Source organism: Python bivittatus, unplaced genomic scaffold (assembly GCF_059951505.1).
Source record: "Python bivittatus isolate LINGU-HERP-01145 unplaced genomic scaffold, Pbiv_v1 ctg000700_np1212, whole genome shotgun sequence".
Taxonomy (NCBI): domain Eukaryota; kingdom Metazoa; phylum Chordata; class Lepidosauria; order Squamata; family Pythonidae; genus Python; species Python bivittatus.
In genome coordinates, this window is record NW_028277098.1 from 63298397 (window position 1) to 63317914 (window position 19518).

The 19518-nt window shown below is 39.9% G+C and overlaps 1 protein-coding gene across 8 annotated transcripts in view; it reads left to right on the forward strand.

Annotated features, from left to right (window-relative positions):
• SRGAP2 (SLIT-ROBO Rho GTPase activating protein 2) overlaps nt 1-19518 on the forward strand; it is a 226142-nt gene that overhangs the window by 126042 nt on the left and 80582 nt on the right. For all 8 annotated transcript variants that reach the window (XM_088154402.1, XM_088154405.1, XM_088154404.1 and 5 more), the window contains 3 exons: nt 2321-2383; nt 15585-15800; nt 18275-18403. In XM_088154402.1, coding sequence (XP_088010528.1) covers nt 2321-2383; nt 15585-15800; nt 18275-18403 — 408 coding nt within the window. The remainder of the gene's footprint in view (nt 1-2320; nt 2384-15584; nt 15801-18274; nt 18404-19518) is intronic.

Sequence of the window (19518 nt, forward strand, 5' to 3'; positions counted from 1 at the left end):
TCATAAATAAACATCTCCATGCTTAATGTGTAGGAATCAGAAGTCATAGTGCCTCAGTCTGAAGCTTCTGAATAGGTTTTAGTAAAGTTGATTTTAAATGTATTGGTGCTACTATAAAAATTGAACAGAGATATTCTTTTACTTAGTAGTTCTGGGTGTGGATTATATAACCAATTAAGAATAGTTTATTAATACTTGATTAACATTTACTTTTAAGAATGGTTTTGTTATTTAGGCAGGTCCGTTTTACAATCCATCAAATTTGGGGGCAATTTTCTTTTATTAGTTTCTTATGTTAATAATTCTTACTAAAACAAACAAATGCATGAATCATGTTGCCTTGGATTTAACATGGTAGTTCAGAAGTCCAGGCTCTCCTCACTATGGAATGTTGTGTATCTATACAACCATAACCATATTATGATTCTTTGCTGATAAAAATAGATGACAGTATTGTGAAGTGAGGACAATGACACATCTGAGTCTTGGAAGGCATGCTGAGAGTGTATGAATATGAAGTACATTGGGTGGGGTTTCTTTTGTGTTGTATCTTGGCACTGAAACTGTAGTCTGAAGCAAGGAAAATAGCAGATCTTGTAAACTGCACAAAGTACACTCAGCAGAGATTATGAAAAAGCAAGACTTCCTTTCGGGTTCTAATAGATGTAATCAAAAGAGTTTATAGCTAAGCACGTCTCCATGGGTATTTACTGATCTACAGAAAATCTGTAATTTATCTTAAGGTGTTTTTTTTCATCTGTCATATGTAAAGCAATTTAACAGGGGAAACATTTAAATATGTTCCTTGTCAGTCCCATAACCTTTAATGGAATGCTTTTTTTCTTCTTTGATAAAGTTACTATGAACAAGTGGAACAAGTCTGAGTAGCAGTAGGGAATCTGGGACCCCAGGGTTGCATGGTGACATTAGCCTAGACCACCTTCCTGAATCTAAGTATCCTCTGAAAGTATAGATTTTAGAGCCCAGTCTTCTCAGCAGTGGTCATGCTGGTTGGAGAATGCTGTCAGTAGAAGTCCATACATCTAGAGCATGCCCAAATTTGAAACTGATGGAGTGATTTCATGTTGCAAATTCCACCCAAGTTTACCTGAACCCCACAATATCACCTGCAGCAGGAATGCAGAACCAGACAGATTTTGACTGAAATAGTATGGATTTCACCTCATTATAACCCTTTTTTAATCACAAAATGAAGTGTTGATGTACACAGATTCATAATTTAATAATAGTTGGATGAGTGCCCAACTGGTGACAGCACCTAGCTTACCTATCTGATCTCAAACAGTCAAACAGGGTGGGACTAAATTAGGAAATTTCAGAACAATAAGCTAGACTGGAAAGTAGAAGATGATTCTGGAAGAAGGCAGTGGAAAACCAATGCCCATTGGACATCTCCATGAAGTAATCAGATGTGCATTTATCTCAAAAAAGTCTGCTTTACTTAGCTGGGTTTATAAACATGTTTTATTACAAAACATAGTGAAAACTTTGCATTTAGAATTAGCCGTGCATTAAACTCCCACATATATGTGTGGTTCCTTCAAAGTTAAGTTTTCTAATGAATGCCTGTAGAGCAAAGGTTTATCAAATAAGGAGATGGATAGACTCTGAACTGTTTGCTTACAGGAATGTAAGTGTCACCCCCTCTGGGCAATCTCCTCTGGCCAAAACAAGTAATATGACTGCTTGCACTCTTCACTCTAAGAAGTGGAGTGAAGGAGAACTCTAGAAGATAAGTGAATGTGTTCTACTATGCTTACTCATACCCAACTTACTCTGTGACTGATAGAAGCAGGGTTAAACATGCTCCTGACTTTAGGGCTTCCAGTTATGCTGTGAAGCTATGACTTACAGGGACCGCCTTGTGCTAAAATATAGCTAGGATTACAGAGGCACCACTGATGTTTTGGGAGCACATAAGGCTGTTTCAGATTAGTTGATAGCTGTGAAGGTCACTGCATTCTCTGGCTGCACAGTACTCAGTTCCCCAAACTCCTTTCTTCCTGCCTGCTAAAATTCAATTACCATGGTTCAACATTCAAGAAACAGTGGAACTAGTTTTCTGTAGAAATTATTGCTTTCCTTTGCCAAAACAGTACCAGTATTTGGCTGGCTTTGGGCACAGCCCATTTCATTTTATTAAAAATGTTTCTTTAATTTGGGCATAATTGGAGCTAAGTGGCTGTGCCAATTTCAATAGCAGCTAATTGTGTCTGACATATTTGTGAGTGTTGTAACATGCATGCATCCACCATCCCTTTCTTCCAGCTAGTTTTCTGTTGTTCCTTTTGTATTGCAGAGTAAAGAAGTTGGGCAGCAGCTCCAAGAAGACCTGATGAAAGTCCTGAATGAGCTCTACACGGTAAATCAAGTTGGCTTTTTTGCTCTCTTTAGACAGCAGCAACAAATTAAAAAGTTTGACTTTTCCCTCTGTGCTGCAAAAGTAGCAATAAAACATTGGAAGTGATTAATTTCTTTTTCTTCTTTTGTTCCATTTTAATTCTCTGGTTTCATCTCTGTTACCTTTGCTGCTGTTGTAGGATTATTTTCTACACCGAGTGTGAATATTGGTGTGTTTTTTGGTTAAACCACAGAGCTCTTCATTAAATGATAATATCAGCTTTGAGGTCAGTTTTGGCTGCAAACAGACCAATGGGTTTGTTCATCCCAAATGTAGGAATGCATGCAATAGACGTTTATCTAAATTATTATTTATATTAGGTGCTTGTATAACACTTATTTTTTAAAATTTGGCCTTTTAGAAGGCTGGTAGCAGCAGGTTTAGATTTAGTAAACCACATGCTACATTATCTACAGCCCAGCCCAGGTCCCCAGGGCGGGAAGTTAAGAGAGTCTTTTGAGACACAGCCTACTGTCAATTCAGTACAAATGAATATTCAGAAATGCTCCAGCCATAAAATGCTAGTAAAACCATTTTTACTGTGCATGATTTCCTCATCATAGATAGAGAGGAGGAATGATTACAAGTTATACAAGTGTTGTGGGTTTTTTTAAAACCTCAGAGTAGCATTTTGGACCATATTGTCCTTATTTTTTAAAGATGTTGTTTACTAATTTGTAAAGACCATTGAATGAACCATTAAAGGAGAAAGCAAGGAGAACTATATGAGGTGACTGAAACAGTTTAATTATCTTACTAATTAAAATAATACATTGCTATGTAAACACATTCCACAGTACATTGCTACCTCGGTTTACGAACTTAATTCGTTCCGTGACTCTGGTCGCACCCCGAATTGGTCGCAACCCGAAGGAAATTTCCCCATAAGGTTCAGTGTAATTACCGTTAATCCGTTCTGGTGTGGAGGACAGGGAGGCGGCTATTGCTTGGAGGGAGAGTCCCCCTCCCTACGACCATGTGTCAGGGGCGGAAAAATGGCCACGACCCACATGTCAGGGGAGGAAAAATGGCCGCAGATCCGGTTCGTAACCCGAGGCGGAGTTCGCAAACCGAGATAAATTTTTGCGGCCGGAGCTGGTTGTAACCCGAAAAGTTCTTTAACAGAGGCGTTCGTAACCCGAGGTACCACTGTATTCTGAAAAAGGTTACTACACTTGTTGTCCATTGCTGCCATTTTCTGCTCTTTCCTCATAATAGATTTCAGATCTAATATAACATGACTGTTGCCTGCTCCACATATCAGTCATATTACCAAAAGTTCATTTGTTTGCCCATCATCTAGAATCACTCATGTTGTTTTCTTTCAGCAGTTGCTGTTGGTTAATTGGGTAAGCTTCTCTTCTCTCACTAGTTGTTTAAAATCACCCTCTGGTGAGCTAGTAGTTAAGATAAGATTTTAATTGGTTTTCTTCAGTTTACAGCTAGCTTTCCCCATACTGGTTGGAAATTATGGTGGCTTATTTCCATCATATCTGGAAGTCAATAGCTTGGGAAAGCAGTTCTTAAGATAATCTATTTGTTTTCAACTCTGAAGACTTTCTTTTCTGTAATTGAGATGACACGAACACCAAGGAAGAATCTGCCTGGCGAGAAAATAGACATGTGCTCATAAAAATTCTGGGCATTTCTTCTTTCGTGGTTGAATTGGATATATTTAATGTTTATTAAACCTGTTTCAGGTTTGTTAAACTTAGCAATTGAGAGCACTTTACTTCTATTTTAAAATTTGAGCCCTTTGAATGTTTTCTTTGAGGCTTTCCCCCAAACGCCAGTCTGCTTCTGGATTTTGTTTGGTCAGCTAGGGTGATTGCATTGGCAAATGCTTTTCTCCACACCCTGTTGCCACATGAAAAGATGTTTCACAGAAACTCTTGAGGAAAAGCAATGAGGCCCTGGCATGAAGTAGAGCTAGTAATCATGATGGCCTAGATACAGGCTGATTTTGCGATTTTGCCTAATTGATATGAATCAGCAAATCACACAGGGATAGAAGTTGTATCTTATTACAGGCAAATGTTTGAAACTGGCTTTTGGCAGCTACAAAGCCTAAAGCCTGTAGTGCCTTGATATGGTGCCGTGGATTTTTTTTTATCATTAATCTAAATTCCAGCTGCAGATGTTCAACATTTTGAACACACAAGCTGGTATGGTGACATTGCAGAAGTGCTCTACAAACGGATAGAGGGTGTGCCTTGTTTGTGGTTTTTAATCTTGTTTTTTGGGAAAAGGAATAGTTAGCCTTGCAAGTCCACAAGAATATTCGTATAGGAAATATTTTATACTGGTTTGTAGCAAATTCATTGGAGGAATGTAATTACTAAGGGCCAATGTAGCATACTGTGAGGAGTTTAAGAATATTGGTTTGTTTCTTCCTTTTACAAATCTGTATAGTTAGTGACTACTAAGGATATCACTTGGCCATTTTGATTGTCAGATACTTTTACACAAGAGTGATTAATTCTCATGAACCTTTGGGGAAGAGTATGCCAATTATTGAAAATAATAGTAAATTGGGGCAGGGAATCACCAAATTTTAGTGGTGTAAGGATTGATGAAGCAGGAACCCCCAGTTCCCAGGGCAGAGATTAACTTTATATAAACATGCCAGGCTGAGTACATTTGGAAGGATGGGAGAAAAAAGCCTTGAGTTAAACTCCTGAAGATATAGAAGTCAGTTCCATTTTTCCAATGGCAGTGGGCAATCAACTTGTGTGTGGCTTCATTCTTGTCTGCTATAAAGATTCTAATCAAGCCAAGCCATGCCTGAGAGTTTTCAGCCAAATCAAGTCCAGGGGCTGAGCTACGTCATGGAGCTAAGCTATGAAGGATCAGGAGATTGTGATTTACTGCTGAGCTCAGGTTGGGGGAAATCTGAGAGGCGGTATTCCTACAGCAAGTTATCATCAACAAATAACTTACTCATTTGAAAACTGGTGCTCATTTATCCTGTCGTCTATTCCTTCAGTGAAACATTGACCTTTAAAAAGAAATCTAGACTTGTACTGTGAAAGGATAATGGCCCTTGACCAAATAGAAATTTTTACTCAGTTGTTGCATTTTGGGAATAGGAAAATTAATTCCAAAAGGAGTTGAAACAATGAGGGAGGGGGATTGGGTGTGGCACAGATTTATTAATCTGGATAAGAAGAATAGCTGTGATTCACTATTTTAGTTATTTGTTTATTAGTTGTACTGTATATGTCCACCCATCTTATACAACATAACTCTGGGTGGCTTGCCACAACATACAGGTAGTCCTTGCTTAACGACTGCTCATTCAGTGATCATTGAAACTTATGATGGCACTGAATGAGTGGTACTTATGACCAGTTCTTGTAGTTGCAGCCGTTGCAGCATCCCCATGGTCATATGATCACTGTTTGTGTGATGGAATGGAATTATGAAGGCCAAGCTCAGGGAGATAAACATTTTCTTAGCTCACCAGAACCGCGGGGGAGGAACAAGAGGATGAGACTGGCACCTCCCTGAGGAATTCACACTGTTGTGGCTGGAGGACTTTGGGAACTGGGGTTTTAGTCTGGGAAGATTCTTGCTAGAGGTTGTAGCTAACAAACATAGCTGGACTGAATTGGCATTGTCTCTTGGAGTTCCTTGGGCTAGGCCTGACAGTCAATGGGGAAGCTGGCAGGAGGTCACAAATGGCAACCATGTGATATTGTGCTTAATGTGTCACGGGATTCGTTTGACGACAGCAACCGGGAGCACCAGAACTGCCATCACTAAATGGCCGAAGACGTACAAAAATAACAAAATTCAAAGAAATAAAACCATTTCACACAACCAAGGTACCATACATTCCTTTTGCAAATCAACATGTGCAGGGCTCAACTCCCATTCTGGCCTGGGGGAAGGGCCAGGTGTTAATGGCATTCCAGGAGGCCAGGAAGATAGAGTAGTATGAGATTGAATAATCAAAGGTATTTTCCAGTTTTTGTCAAAGTGAGAAATATTTGTTTTTTGTTTTATGCAGTATATAGTGATCTGGAGGTTCAGTCATGGCAACTGGACTTCTTTTCTTTTTGGTTTGATACATGAGAAAAGAAGTCCAGTTGCCATGATTCAACCTCCAGATATTTCCACCTGGATGACTGAGAATATTCATCATCAGTATATAGTGATGGAAATAATTTATGGTTTTGAAATCCATTTCAGGATTTTTTTCTGTTATTTAGCTTTGTACGAAATGCTCATTTCAGGTTCTCTGCCATCCTAGGTTAACCAATGCAGGCCCCTCTAAAATAAGTTTCTATTCTCACGGAATGTTATGAATTATACATTTAACCTCTTCATTAATTCACTAGACTTTTAAATGTAATATCCCTCTGACAAACCGGAGACTGTCCTACAAAAGCTTAAAATACATTAATTAAATAATAATGAACGTGTCTTGATTACTAGGATTATCATTAATAGTATCAAGGTGATCCCTACCAGAAAAACATACCAGTTACAAATTCAGGAGACAAATGGCCCTGAATGACCAAGGTCCTATATGCAGCAAGAATAATGATACATCCACCTTGATGGATTTGGAAATATTTCCAATATCCTTATTCATTTATCTAAATTTTAGCAGCAAATTATGGAAATATGATAAAGGGTTGGATTATGAACTATCTAAATTTGCTTTTACAATAGTAAGACTAATTTATCTCGAGTTCATCAGTTTCTTTCTTAAGCAACTTCTCTAGGTCAGGGCAGTCAGTCTGTGGTTTTCTAGGTGTTGCTGGATTACACCTCGCCGCATCAATTAGCAATGACTATGCTGAGTTGTATTGGGAATTAAGATTCAGCAAGATCTACATCGCTCATCCCTGTTGTGGATAAGAACAAGAAGAAATGGAACAGGCAGAATATATATCTCATTCTACCAGTGGATCTCTGGCTTATTTACAAGAGATCAGCAAGGAATTCTTAGTACCAATTTTTACCTGCAACAGAAGCAAAATGAGATTTCCCCATCCATACACACAAACATATCCTAAATCAGATCTGAGCAGTTTTTCAAGGACAAAGACTATGACGGGAGTGATCTCTGGGTTTTTAGGATTTGAGGAATGACACAGTGCACAGGCAGCTTTTTTGGGGGATTTTTTAATCCTCTAATTAAGAAGCATATTAAAGTAAGCCGCATAAGCAGTTTTGTTTTTTTAGCCTTAGTTGGCAAGCAAACTAATTGCACTGCATTCCACTGTGAATTACTCCCTCCTTTTCAAACCTTGGTTGATTAGCAGTTTTAAACAGCAAGGCAAGAACAGTATTTTTTTCTGTACTCAAGACAGCATAAAACAACTAAGCATGCATATTTTCAGATCATGATGTGAACTTGATTTACGTGTGTCCTACTCTATTTCTAAGACTACCTATTTCCTAAATTTAGAGTTAAGGAAGAGCTTACAGAGTTTGGTGCAATTTTCTCTCAGTCAGGTTGGCAGCTATTTTTTCTCTGTATTGTAAGGTCTTGGATTGTCATCCCTTCAGGCCCATTGAAGGCCATTTGTGTTGAGTAGATTTTCTCCCATTCACATTCCTAGTCAAATTTAGGATCACTAGCCAACATTACCATATCCTAAATCCAACAATACATCTTCAACAGGCTGAAGGTCCATTTTACTTGCCAGACATTTCCCAGTTCTCCTTATTCTCCTCTTGTTTTCTGACGATTTTAAGACCACCTCTGTTGCCAACTCAACATCTGTAGCCCTTCCTTTTATCTTCTATGAGAAGCAAGCTATCTCTACCTTCATTATCAGCAAAGCTAGCACAAACTACCAGAAAGCATTTGTTTCATTTTCTGCGTGGAAAGCTTGGATTCGTGACCAGCCAGCAGATAGACGTGGCTGAATGTAGACGTTTTGAATACATTTCCCCTTTTTAGAAAAGGGCTGGGGAAGGTTCAACTTTTCCAGGCCTTTTACAAGTGGTATTGATATCTGTGTTACAAATAGCAATCTCTAGATCAGTTATGTATCTAGACAGAAGATCAACAACTTAATGCTGTTTTCCTGACTGATGCTGCACAACAGATTTGTGTAGTTTCAGGATCAAATTACAGCATGCAAATCTTCTGCTAGAATCCATCATTTCTAACCAAACAGATGGTTGGTGGTCTTTGACCACTATGAATTCATGCCCTCACATATAAAGTCTTTCCACTGCCCATTTCAGAGCATAAACTTCTTTCTCCATAATGCTATATACCCTTTCCATTGATTGATTACAGGTAGTCCTCATTTAATGACTACTTGCTCAGTGACCATTCACACATGATGGTGCTGAATGAGTGGTACTTACATCCGGCCCTTGAAGTTCCAGCTGTCCTAGCATCCCCATGGTCACGTGATCATGATCTGGGCACTTGATAACTGGCTTGCACTTATGATGGTTGCAGCGTCCATGGTCACATGATCGCCATTTGCAACCTTCCCTGCCAGCTTCCCATAAGCAAAGTCAATGGGAAGCCGGCAGGGAAAGTTGCAAGTCGCTTCAGTAAGTCGCTCGCCCCTTTTTGCTGCACTCCTGGGCGGGGCTAAAGCTGGCTTCGGCTGTGGAAATGGGGAAAAAACCCAAAGCAGTCCTTTGCAAAGAGCTGCTGTTGGGGGGCTGCTTTTAGCACTTTTTTTTCTCATTCCTCAGTTGAAGCCAGCCCAGCCCAGCCCAGCCCAGTCCAGCAGCCGGACTGGGCATGCCTCTTCAGCAGCGGGAGCAAGAAGATGGCAAGGTCAGCTGGGGCAGCGGTGCTCAGGGCAGCAGAGGGCCAAAAAGGCATAGATGGGGGGGAGATAGGTGAGTTGATGGAGTTGCAGCTGCGGTCATAAATGCAGGCGGGCTGCCAAGCACCCGAATTTTGATCACGTGGCCATGGGGGTGCTGCAACGGCTGTAACTTCAGGCACCAGTTGTAAGTCACTTTTTTCAGCGTGTTTGTAAATTCAAATGGACATTGAACGAATGGTGGTAAGCAAGGACTACCTGTACCATGGCTTGCACTATTCTGATCTTTGTAGGTATAGATACATCGCAGCATTTGAAAATCTTTTCCAAGGCCTTCTTGGCTACGGCTATTCTGTCAAGTGCTAGCCTGCAGTGAATTTCTTGACTGCTTGTTCCTTTACTGTTGGAATCTTTCCATTGGTAAAGGCTTTTTGGATATATAAAGAATTATGTTTCCTCTCTTCAGACTTTTGCCGTAGTATCACTCTCAACCATACATCAGAGGCACCTGTGTTCCAAGCAGATGGAAAACTGAAATCTGTCACTCTTAATGCAGGATGATTATACAAAGCAGTTTTTAACCCTTAAAAAGTTTCTTTACACTCAGGAATCCATTAAACTTTATTAGGCTGGCTCTTCTTGATTAAGACTGTGAGGGCTTTAGCTTTGTTTAAAAAATGAGTTATAAACCCTCCCTGGTACTTACTCCACAACCACTGGAATGATCTTAGTTCTTTCTTGGTAGTTGGAGGCTGCATATTTTGAATAGTTTGCATCTTCTTCTCTTCTGGCTTAATTTCTTTCTGACACCAGTGATATCACCTAATTCAGAATATCCCAGGTAACATTCGGCTGCATTGATGGTTACGTCTGCTGCCTCAAGAGTGGAAATAACATCCTTTAACTGTTGCGTGTATTCTTCCCAAATAGTATTGAAATAATATTGCTCAGATTTACTTCATAGTACTTTTTCCCCAGCCCAGAAGAATTTTGCCCATTTGTTCCATTTCAGATGGAAGACATTTTTGAAAATTGGGATAGCCCTTGTATTGTAATAAAGGCTGTTTTCTCTTTGAAGGCTTCCAAGGGAGGCATTTGCTAATAGTCCTTACTTTAGTATAAAGTAGATAAATATTTTGCCTTACTTAACTGTTCTAGTTGATCATTTTCTCTTGTCATAAGGTAACTATCAAACTTGGTTAAAATGTCTTAGGTTTGCACAAAACATCACTTCTCCGTTTGACTGAGGAACTAACACTATAGCTATGTTCACTGAATTCACAGTATGAAGGTTCAATAAAACTTAATTGTAGCACGTTTTGCATTTCTTTACGCAGTGTATTTCTAACTCTTTCTGGAATGGGATAATGTTTGTGCTTTATTGGCTTTGCATCTCTGGTGTCAATTTTGTGTTCTACTAATGTAATGTAATGTAATGTAATGCCTGGGTTGATTGTAAATACTTATTTGACTTATTCTAAGAGTGGTTCTAAATCTGCTTTTTATTGTAAATATAAGATGTGTGTCTCTTCTTGTACTTTCTGTGCATCTGATAAACAGCTATAAATTTGCTTTGCTAGATCTTTTGATCTATGTCTTCCTAATGAAGCAACCTACATTCTTAAAATTTTATGAGATAGATCTTGGTTTCTCCACTCCCCAAGTCTGTTTTGTAGTTTATGGACTCCATTGTCTGATCATCATAAATGAGCCTTGCCGCCTAGCTTAAGCTTGCATTCTTGGCACAAAAGCAGCACTTTTTCTCCCACCTCTAGAGAGCCTTAATATTGTGCCAGTCCTATTGTGTGTCTTGTGCCAATTTCAGGTGTTCCTGCAATATGTCACTGAGATTTTGCCATTTCTTTTCTTTTGTGTGAGAACACAGTCAACCAGATTCTGTGGTCCTGGAACTTCATTAGTTCCAGGACCCCCTTTGGTTTTCTCCCATGTAGTAAGCCAAAAGGACTGTATCCCCTGGACATCTGTGGCACTTCTCTATATGCAAAGAGTATATAGGGAAGCTATCTGTCCCAAAATTTGGGGGTCATTTTGTGCTTTCTTCTTTAACATATTTTCCAGTGTCTCCCTCAGATAATCCATCTGTCTGAGAGTGATACTGAGAAGATCTTACCTCCAATATACCCAAATCTGTATACAAATTCTTAGTATCAGTTCTTTTCCTGCAATATCAACAAAGTGAGGTTCCCCCATGCATCCTGGTCTTAAATCAGGTCTGAGCGACTTTTCAAGGATAAAAACTGAACTGGCAAAACAATATTGCAAAGTGGGCAGGGCTGTGTTATGGGCAGAGACAGGTTTTTCTGTGTTTTCCTCTTTAAGGAGACAGTTGGTCAAATTCTTGTTTTCTAAACAGTGTTAAGTATAGGATAATCAGGAGTGGGTTTTAAAAAAAAATGATGAATTTTATTTTCTTTATTCAGTTCAGCTTCTCAAAACAAACTCCTTTGCTCATTCCTAAGTGTGTGGCTTTCACACTAGGCTGCTGTAGGTAGATCTGAGTGTTCTAATTAAAAGGGAGAGAGGAGGGAGGATGGATCTGGTAAAATAGATGTTTATCTAGGATCTTAATATAATTCCATGATGGGAATAGTGTGTGGTGTTTAGCTAGACTCCTGGCCTGAATCCTTATGTAATTGCTCTGACCCTGGACCTTGATGCCAGTCTTGGAAGACAGATATGGATCAACCATGTTGCGACATCCTTAAATATCTGAAACCTTTAAAACTGGGATCTTACATGTTTTTGATGCCTTGTGCCAGATGTCTTTCCCTAGAAGTAATGGGAGTAGAGGTACATGGAAAGAATATCCCTCCTTCCTGCTTAAGGCAATTCCAAATGCCTCCCTTAAATCTGTTTGCAGATAAGGTTTCAGAGTTACTGTACATATAAATTCTACTTCCTTTAATACTGAGTGGGTTAACATTTTTAATCATTACTTCTTTCTGTAACTAAGGAGTGTTGCTTAAATGCTCCAGAAGGAGTAAGAAAGCGAGAGCACATATCCCACTTAACAAAAATTATAGTCAGGTTCAAACTAAGGTGAAAGAAGACTCAGTGGCTCAGTGCCTGAAAACTGGAAGGACTTAAGGCCAGAGCTTGGCTTGCAGCTGGATTTTAAAATTGGAACATAGATCTCTACTCTGTTTGAGCATATTTACAAAGCAGTTAGTACTAAGTATTAAGATACTTCCTGAAGGTCTATGATAATATTGGATGACTGCATAACATTTTTTCAAATTATGTCAGCTACCCTGATCGGAATCTGTGGGAAAGATAGGATAAACACGATTTTCAGTAAATAAACCTTAATATATATATACTTTACTATTATCTCCCATCTCACAAAACATCAGAAGTTGTTTTCAACCTATTTTAATTATATGTTGATTAACCTAAGGAGTTTGATCAGAGATTCTTAAACTTTTTGATACTTGATCTTTGCCAAGTTCTAAAGGTTACCAAGAGGGTCAAAATGCAAAGAAGGGTAGAAATCAAAACATGTGGTTCAATTATCACAGCTTACATATTTGTAACAAACTCCAGTGAAAAAGGAAAAAGTCAGTACAGTATTGATCCAAAACAATGGAGGGACTGTAGAGAAACAAAAAGAAAGGTTGCTGTAGAAGTCAGCCTCTGCTGGCTATGTTGCCTTTTGTGTTGCTAAGCAGGATTAGCACTGGCGGAGCATGAACTGGGATGTGTTCACTAAAAAACTGGTGTCTCTTCGAGTAATTGCTTTTTGAAATAATGATATCAACTTCCTGGTGGAAAGAAAGGAATGACCCCTTTCTCCTTAACCTTTCATTCTTCTATTTCCCCACATTCTCAAATTCCAGCTGGAAATAGAACTGTCCTTGCACTTCTTAGCTGTTCATCTCTCTTTCCTATTTTCATCTTATAACCTTGGGCTGATAAGGTCTATCACTTCATAGAAGTTAAAAAAAAATGGACTTCTGTTGTGTGGACTAAAGTAGGGATCTGCACTATGCACAATGCCCCACAGTAGATGTCCTTAGATCAGTGTTTCTCAACTTTGGCAACTTTAAAACATGTGGACTTCAACTCCCAGAATTCCCCAGCCAGCATGCTGCTTGGAGAATTCTGGGAGTTGAAGTCCACATGTCTTAAAGTTGCCAAGGTTGAGAAACACTGCCTTAGATACACAAGCCCCATACATGAGCCTCATTCCCTTTGCCAGGTTGAATGGCAGGGTCTGCAGTGGAATTTTAGACAAATGGTCTTGAGCACAAGTAGAGCTTTCCACGTGTTCAGGGGCCCAGTTAAAGCCGAGTCCTTAACTTTCTCATTGAAGCAAACATAAGAAAAATTCCTAAAAACTTTGGACATAATATAATGATGGAACAATGGGAAAACATGTGGCTGAAAGGACTGAAATTTACATTTGTTATAATTTAAAAGAGATTTTTATAAAATTATGTATCATTGGTGCATGATTCCAGAAAAATTATCTAGAATGTATAAAAGTACTTCAAATTTGTGTTGGAAATGTGGAAAAAACAAAGGGTCATTTTATCATGCCTGGTGGATTTGCAAAAAAGTCAGAAAAATTTGGGTTCAAATACACACAGAAAAAACAAAAAAAAATAAGGATTAATATTCAGTTGAAACCAGAACTTTTCTTGTTGGGTCTAATGGATAAACAATTAGAAAATAATCATGGAAGATTGTTATTATATATAACTGCTGCAATATTATTATATGGACAAAAATGGAAAGTATCTGAAATACCCACAATACAGTAATAGCTGGTGAAGATGACAGAATTAGAAGAGAGAGCAAAACTGACTTGTCTGATTAAAGAAAGGACATCACCACATTTATTAGTGACTGGAATCCCCTTACAGACTTTTTGCTGAAAAAAGCGAAATATGAACTTGTGATTTATGGGTTTGATGATTAAAAAGGGTAGATTATGGAAAGAAGGAAATTATGTTGTGACCTTAGAGAGAGAGGGTAAAATATACATGTACTTGTAACTGCTGTCATGAAGATCGGAAGCTCCTGCTTTATAACTTTTTCTCTTTTTTCCTTTTCTTTCTTTTTCTTCTCTATTTCTTTCTTTGTACTTTTTTCACATTACTTTTCTTTACTTTATTTTTTTCTTTCAAAATTTGTTTTGTTCTTATTCTCTTAAAACTTTCTGTAATAAAAATTATATATATATATAATTTTTATTACAGAAAGTTTTAAGAGAATAAGAACAAAACAAATTTTGAAAGAAAAAAGTAAATATATATATGTATTTCCATGCAAGCTTTCACAAGCAGAGTTGGGGAGAAGGAGTGGAAGCTCTGATTTAGCCCCCAGACATCCAGAATGACATGAGGGTTTTAAAATGTTCCATGCCTTTGCTGATCCTTTTGAGCTGTACAAGTATATGGTTACAACCATTCTTTGTAGTTCTGACCATCTGAGCACCCCCGCAGTCATGTGATTGTGATCTGGGTGCTTGACAACTGGCTTGCACTTACAACTGGTTGCAGCACCCCATGATCAAAGTTGCTGGGGTAAGTGTCCCCCACCTCATACCCTCCCACAGTTCCTCTGTGCTCGCACCATGGTGGCCACTCGCACACCCTCCCCAAGACTCATCATGCCTCCCTGCCACTCGTGCACACTCTCCTCATGCCTCACTGTGCCTCCCTTGTGCACCCTCCCTGACCATCACCATGCCTCCCTCGCACCCCTGTACACCCTCGGACACCCTTCCCAACCCCCCCTGTGCCTCCCTCACACACCCTCCCAAACCCTTGCCACACCTCCCTCGCACCCTTGTGCACCCCCATGCACCCTTGCACACCCTCCCAACCCTCATGCCTCCCACACTCCCTCACGCACCCTTCCTGAGCCACACCATGCCTCCCTCACACCGATGCACACCCTCCCCGAGCCTCCCTCGCACGCTCCCTGAGCCTTGCCACATTTCCCTTGCATTGTCACGCACCCCCTTGTGCCCTCCCCCATCCAGCAGCAGCCACTTACCTGCCTGCCAGCTTACTTGCAAACCTCCTGGGACTTGCAACTTCCTGCCAGCTTCCTCACTGACTTGGTTGTGGGAAGCTGGCGGGAAATTGCCGTATCTAACAACCGTGGGATTTGAGTAACGATGGCAACTGGGACCGCAGGGATTGCCATCGCTAAGCAGTGTGGTTGCGCTTTACAACTGCATCACTTAGCAATGGAAATTGTCCCAGTTGCTGTCATAAGTTGAGGACTATCTGTACAGTAGGCTTGTAGAATAGTTTTTCTGTTTGAATTTTAAGTTTATGTTAAAGGCATTGGTCAAGTAATGTTCAACTGTTCCCAACTGGGCAAATTTTTTAAAGTACAGTAAAATGCTCGTTAAGTGAGAATTGCCTTTGCAGGTAATGAAGACCTACCACATGTACAATGCTGACAGCATCAGTGCTCAAAGCAAGCTGAAAGAGGCAGAGAAACAGGAAGAAAAACAGATTGGTAAGTCTGTGAAGCAAGAGGAAAAGCAAACTCCACGCTCCCCTGATTCAGCCTCCAGTGTCAAGTTTGAAGAAAAGCATGTCCGACGGAGCTCAGTCAAGAAGATTGAGAAGATGAAAGAGAAGGTGAGTGCGCAACAGGGTTAACTGCTGGGTAATTGCAAACCTCTCTTTACCCAGAGCAGCTGCTGAGTGAATCTGTGAAGCTGCTGTGAATCTAACACACAATAGAGTATCTATCAGGGCGTTAAGGGGGAAGAGCTATTTAATGGGGAAATAGCCGAAATACTTACCTAATGGCTCAGGGATTATTCTGAGATCTGGGAACTATATTTAGGTATGTGTATTCATGAGATGGAATGAGGAGGTATAGAAATCAAAAGTTTGAGGAGGTAGTTTTGGCACTCATCCATTTCTTCTTATCCCTAGTGAACTATATAAATGCATTTGAACTGAAACTCTGATTTGCATGGTACACAAAGATATTATGTATCAATCAGTTGCCAATTTGATATTTAAATCTTCTAATTTGCAGAGGTAGTATAATGCCATAGGCAAAGAGACTGTATTTAAAAAGTTGAGGAAAAAAGGGTTAATATTTGCACTAGATTACTTTTGATATGTTGTTTTTAAAAGTAATATTTTGAATTTGAAAAGTTAATTGTACTGAGATACAGAAATCCAGGCAAACTTTTCTTCTTAGGATCATACGTGGAGCAAGTAAAGTAATTATGGGCTATATAGCCAATGCATTTTCTCCCTCTCTTGAAAGAGATTTACTGTTCCTCGATATACAGGTAGTCCTCAAGTTATGACCATTCATTCAGTGATTGACCATTCAGTGACCATTCGAAGTTACGATGGTGCTGAACAAAGGGACTTATGATCACTCTTCAAAGTTCTGGCCATTGTAGTGCCCCTGCCATCACGTGAACAAAATTCGGGCACTTGGCAAACCAGCTTGCACTTGTGACTGGTTGCAGCATCCCAGGGTCACTTGATCACCATTTGTGACCTTCCCTGCCAGCTTCCCACAAGCAAAGTCAATGGGGAAGCCAGCAGGGAAGGTCACAAGTTGCTCGGGTAAGTCTTCCCCACCCCCGCCTTTCTTTGCATGCATGTACCGTGTCCAACTTCCTCCCTTTGCTCGCATGCATGCACTGTGCCTTTTCCCCCTTTGCTCATATGCACCCACACACTGATCAGCGCTCTCCTTCCCTGGGCCTCCCTGCACTTGCACGCACCTACCAGCGCCCTCCTTCCCTGGGTCTCCCTACTCTCACACTCCACGCCCTCCTTTCCTGGCCTCCCTGCACTTGTGCTGCACCACAACACTCTCCTTCCACAACTGGCAGGCAGCCTGCTCAGGGCTTCCCAGGGCCTCCCCCACTCCCCTGCGGCACCCCCGCACTCCCTCACCTGGGACTCCTGCTGCTTCCTACTTAACGACCCGCACGTCTTGGGATTATAATGGCAATCGGCACTGCCTGGATTGCTGTCGCTAAGCAATGCGATCGCATGATGTCATGCTTTATGACCACATCAGTTAGCATTGGCAGTCCTGGTCCCAATAACTCGAGGACTACCTGTACTGGAGGTGAAATCCTGGGGATGCTGCACCCATGGGCTATTTGCTATGCTGTGAGTTGTGAGTAGGCATACTTGATTCCACAATCTCAGCTGCGGAATGTCTTTCTGCTTCAGATGCTGTTGACAGCAAGCATCATAAACCTTTGGTGACAGTTTAAGACTTCTTCACCAAGTATTTGGGTAGGCAGATGCTGCTGTGTCTTCCCGTCTGGTTCAGCATTATACTGCATCATAGTATTTAGGATTTCAATATTTAATAAATAATTAGAGCCATAACAGCTTAATCCTAATTATTTTAATTTATTGTAAAATATTTTTAAATGTTCTCCTCTTTGGAGTATTTTTAATAATGAAAATAGATAAAAGAAATAAATACTGAATTAGCTTTGACTTTACGATGAAGGTTTAAATTATGAACGTTCCATGTGTATAATATCCTGTCTTGATTCCGGAGATTGGGCTAGATCAGGAAGGGGTGTTTTCTATTCTTATGGGCAGAGGAATGTGAATGTGTGTGTGGGCCTAAGCTTCCAGCTGCTTAGTGCAGATGGTATATTAAGTTCTAGTGATACATGATCTGTCCCTGTAATTTGGATGATTTGGGTATCAGACCTTTCTTCACACTTGGCTCTTTAGTACCTCCTGCTGATGTCAGTCCTCTGTGTCCATATCAGAGCCAAGCAAAATTCTGCACGGATCTTCAGGATGCAAGTATGCTTTTAGGACTGGATATATTAACCTTACATGTTCCTATGAGCTTCTTTCTGGCCATCTATGGATTAGATTACCTTCCTGTCTCTACAGGATTCAACAGTTCTTTGATTCATTGCTACATGATGCATTTATTTTGCCTAAAAGTGTTAGCTTTTTTAGAGTCTAGATGAAAAGAAAGCAGTGTTGAAAATGGTGAAATCATTTCTTGATTTTGCAGGATTTTTTTCTTCCTTCAAGGCTATTGCTTTCTTTGTTTTAATTCTTTTGTAATAAAACTCCATTTGGTTACTTTTCAGCGCCAAGCAAAATACACAGAAAATAAACTGAAGGCTATTAAGGCAAGAAATGAATATCTGCTGGCTCTGGAAGCCACCAATGCATCTGTATTCAAGTATTATATCCATGACCTGTCTGATCTCATTGATGTAAGTGTACTATGGTAGTGTATTTCCTGAATATTTCTGCTACAGACCTCATTTTGCTGTTCTCCTCAGTTAATTTCTTCAATGGCAGAAGTCTATATGCAGATGTTATCTTTTATCTGTGTTCAGTCTGTCTTTCATTCAGTTATACGAGGACAACAACATTTAAACACAGCACTAATTAAGTAAATAGCCAAACCAAATTCTGCAATTGTCAGGTCACTTCCATTATTTTAATATCATTTTTTGAGTGACCACACTCCACAACTTCTATAGAAAGCCTTGGGAACAACTTTACTTGCACACATCAGTAGGACGTACTACAAAACAGGCATGAATAGGCTTTTGGTCCTTGACTTCATCTCATACCTGTCTTCAAAATCAGCAAAATCTCATCTTCCCCTTCCTTATTTAGGAGTTGGATGTTAGGTAGCTAAGTCAAATCAAAATGCCTCTAAAACAAACTTTGAGAAATACAATATCTAGTCTTTTCCTCCAGAGTCAGATAAAAAATTCAGCTTACTTTGGTATTAAGTGGCACTGAGTGCTCTGAATGCTTTGAATATGAAATATTATACCTTTACATTCCAGCTTTGGACTAGAGATGGGGCATACGGGAATCTGAGACAAGTTAAACTGAATTGTCCAAATCTTGGGTATATTTTGGAGATACTTTTTGTCTCCTTCCCAGTTCCAGTAAAGAGAGGGAGATAAGACTCTCTTAATCAACCTTGCCAGACAGTAGTAGAAGATATGACAATAGTGAGTTGACTTGTGGACCACTGGGTTAAGACAAATGTGAGTGGGACATATGACTGTATTGTTTACAGGTAGTCCTTGCTTAGTGACCATAATTGGGACTGGCAAGTCCATTGCTAAGTGCCACAGTCATTAAGCGAAACATGATGTGACCGCAACAGGCTTATGACCTCACTTCCACTTCAGTTGTTAACTGAAGCACCACAGTCGTTAAGCAAAACATCATGTAACCATGACTTACAATTTTACCTCCCCTTTCTCTGTTAACTCTGCCTATCACAAACCAGTTGTGAAGTGCCGAGATGGCAATCACTTGACTGCGGGATGCTGCAATAGTCATAAATGCGAGGAATAGTCAC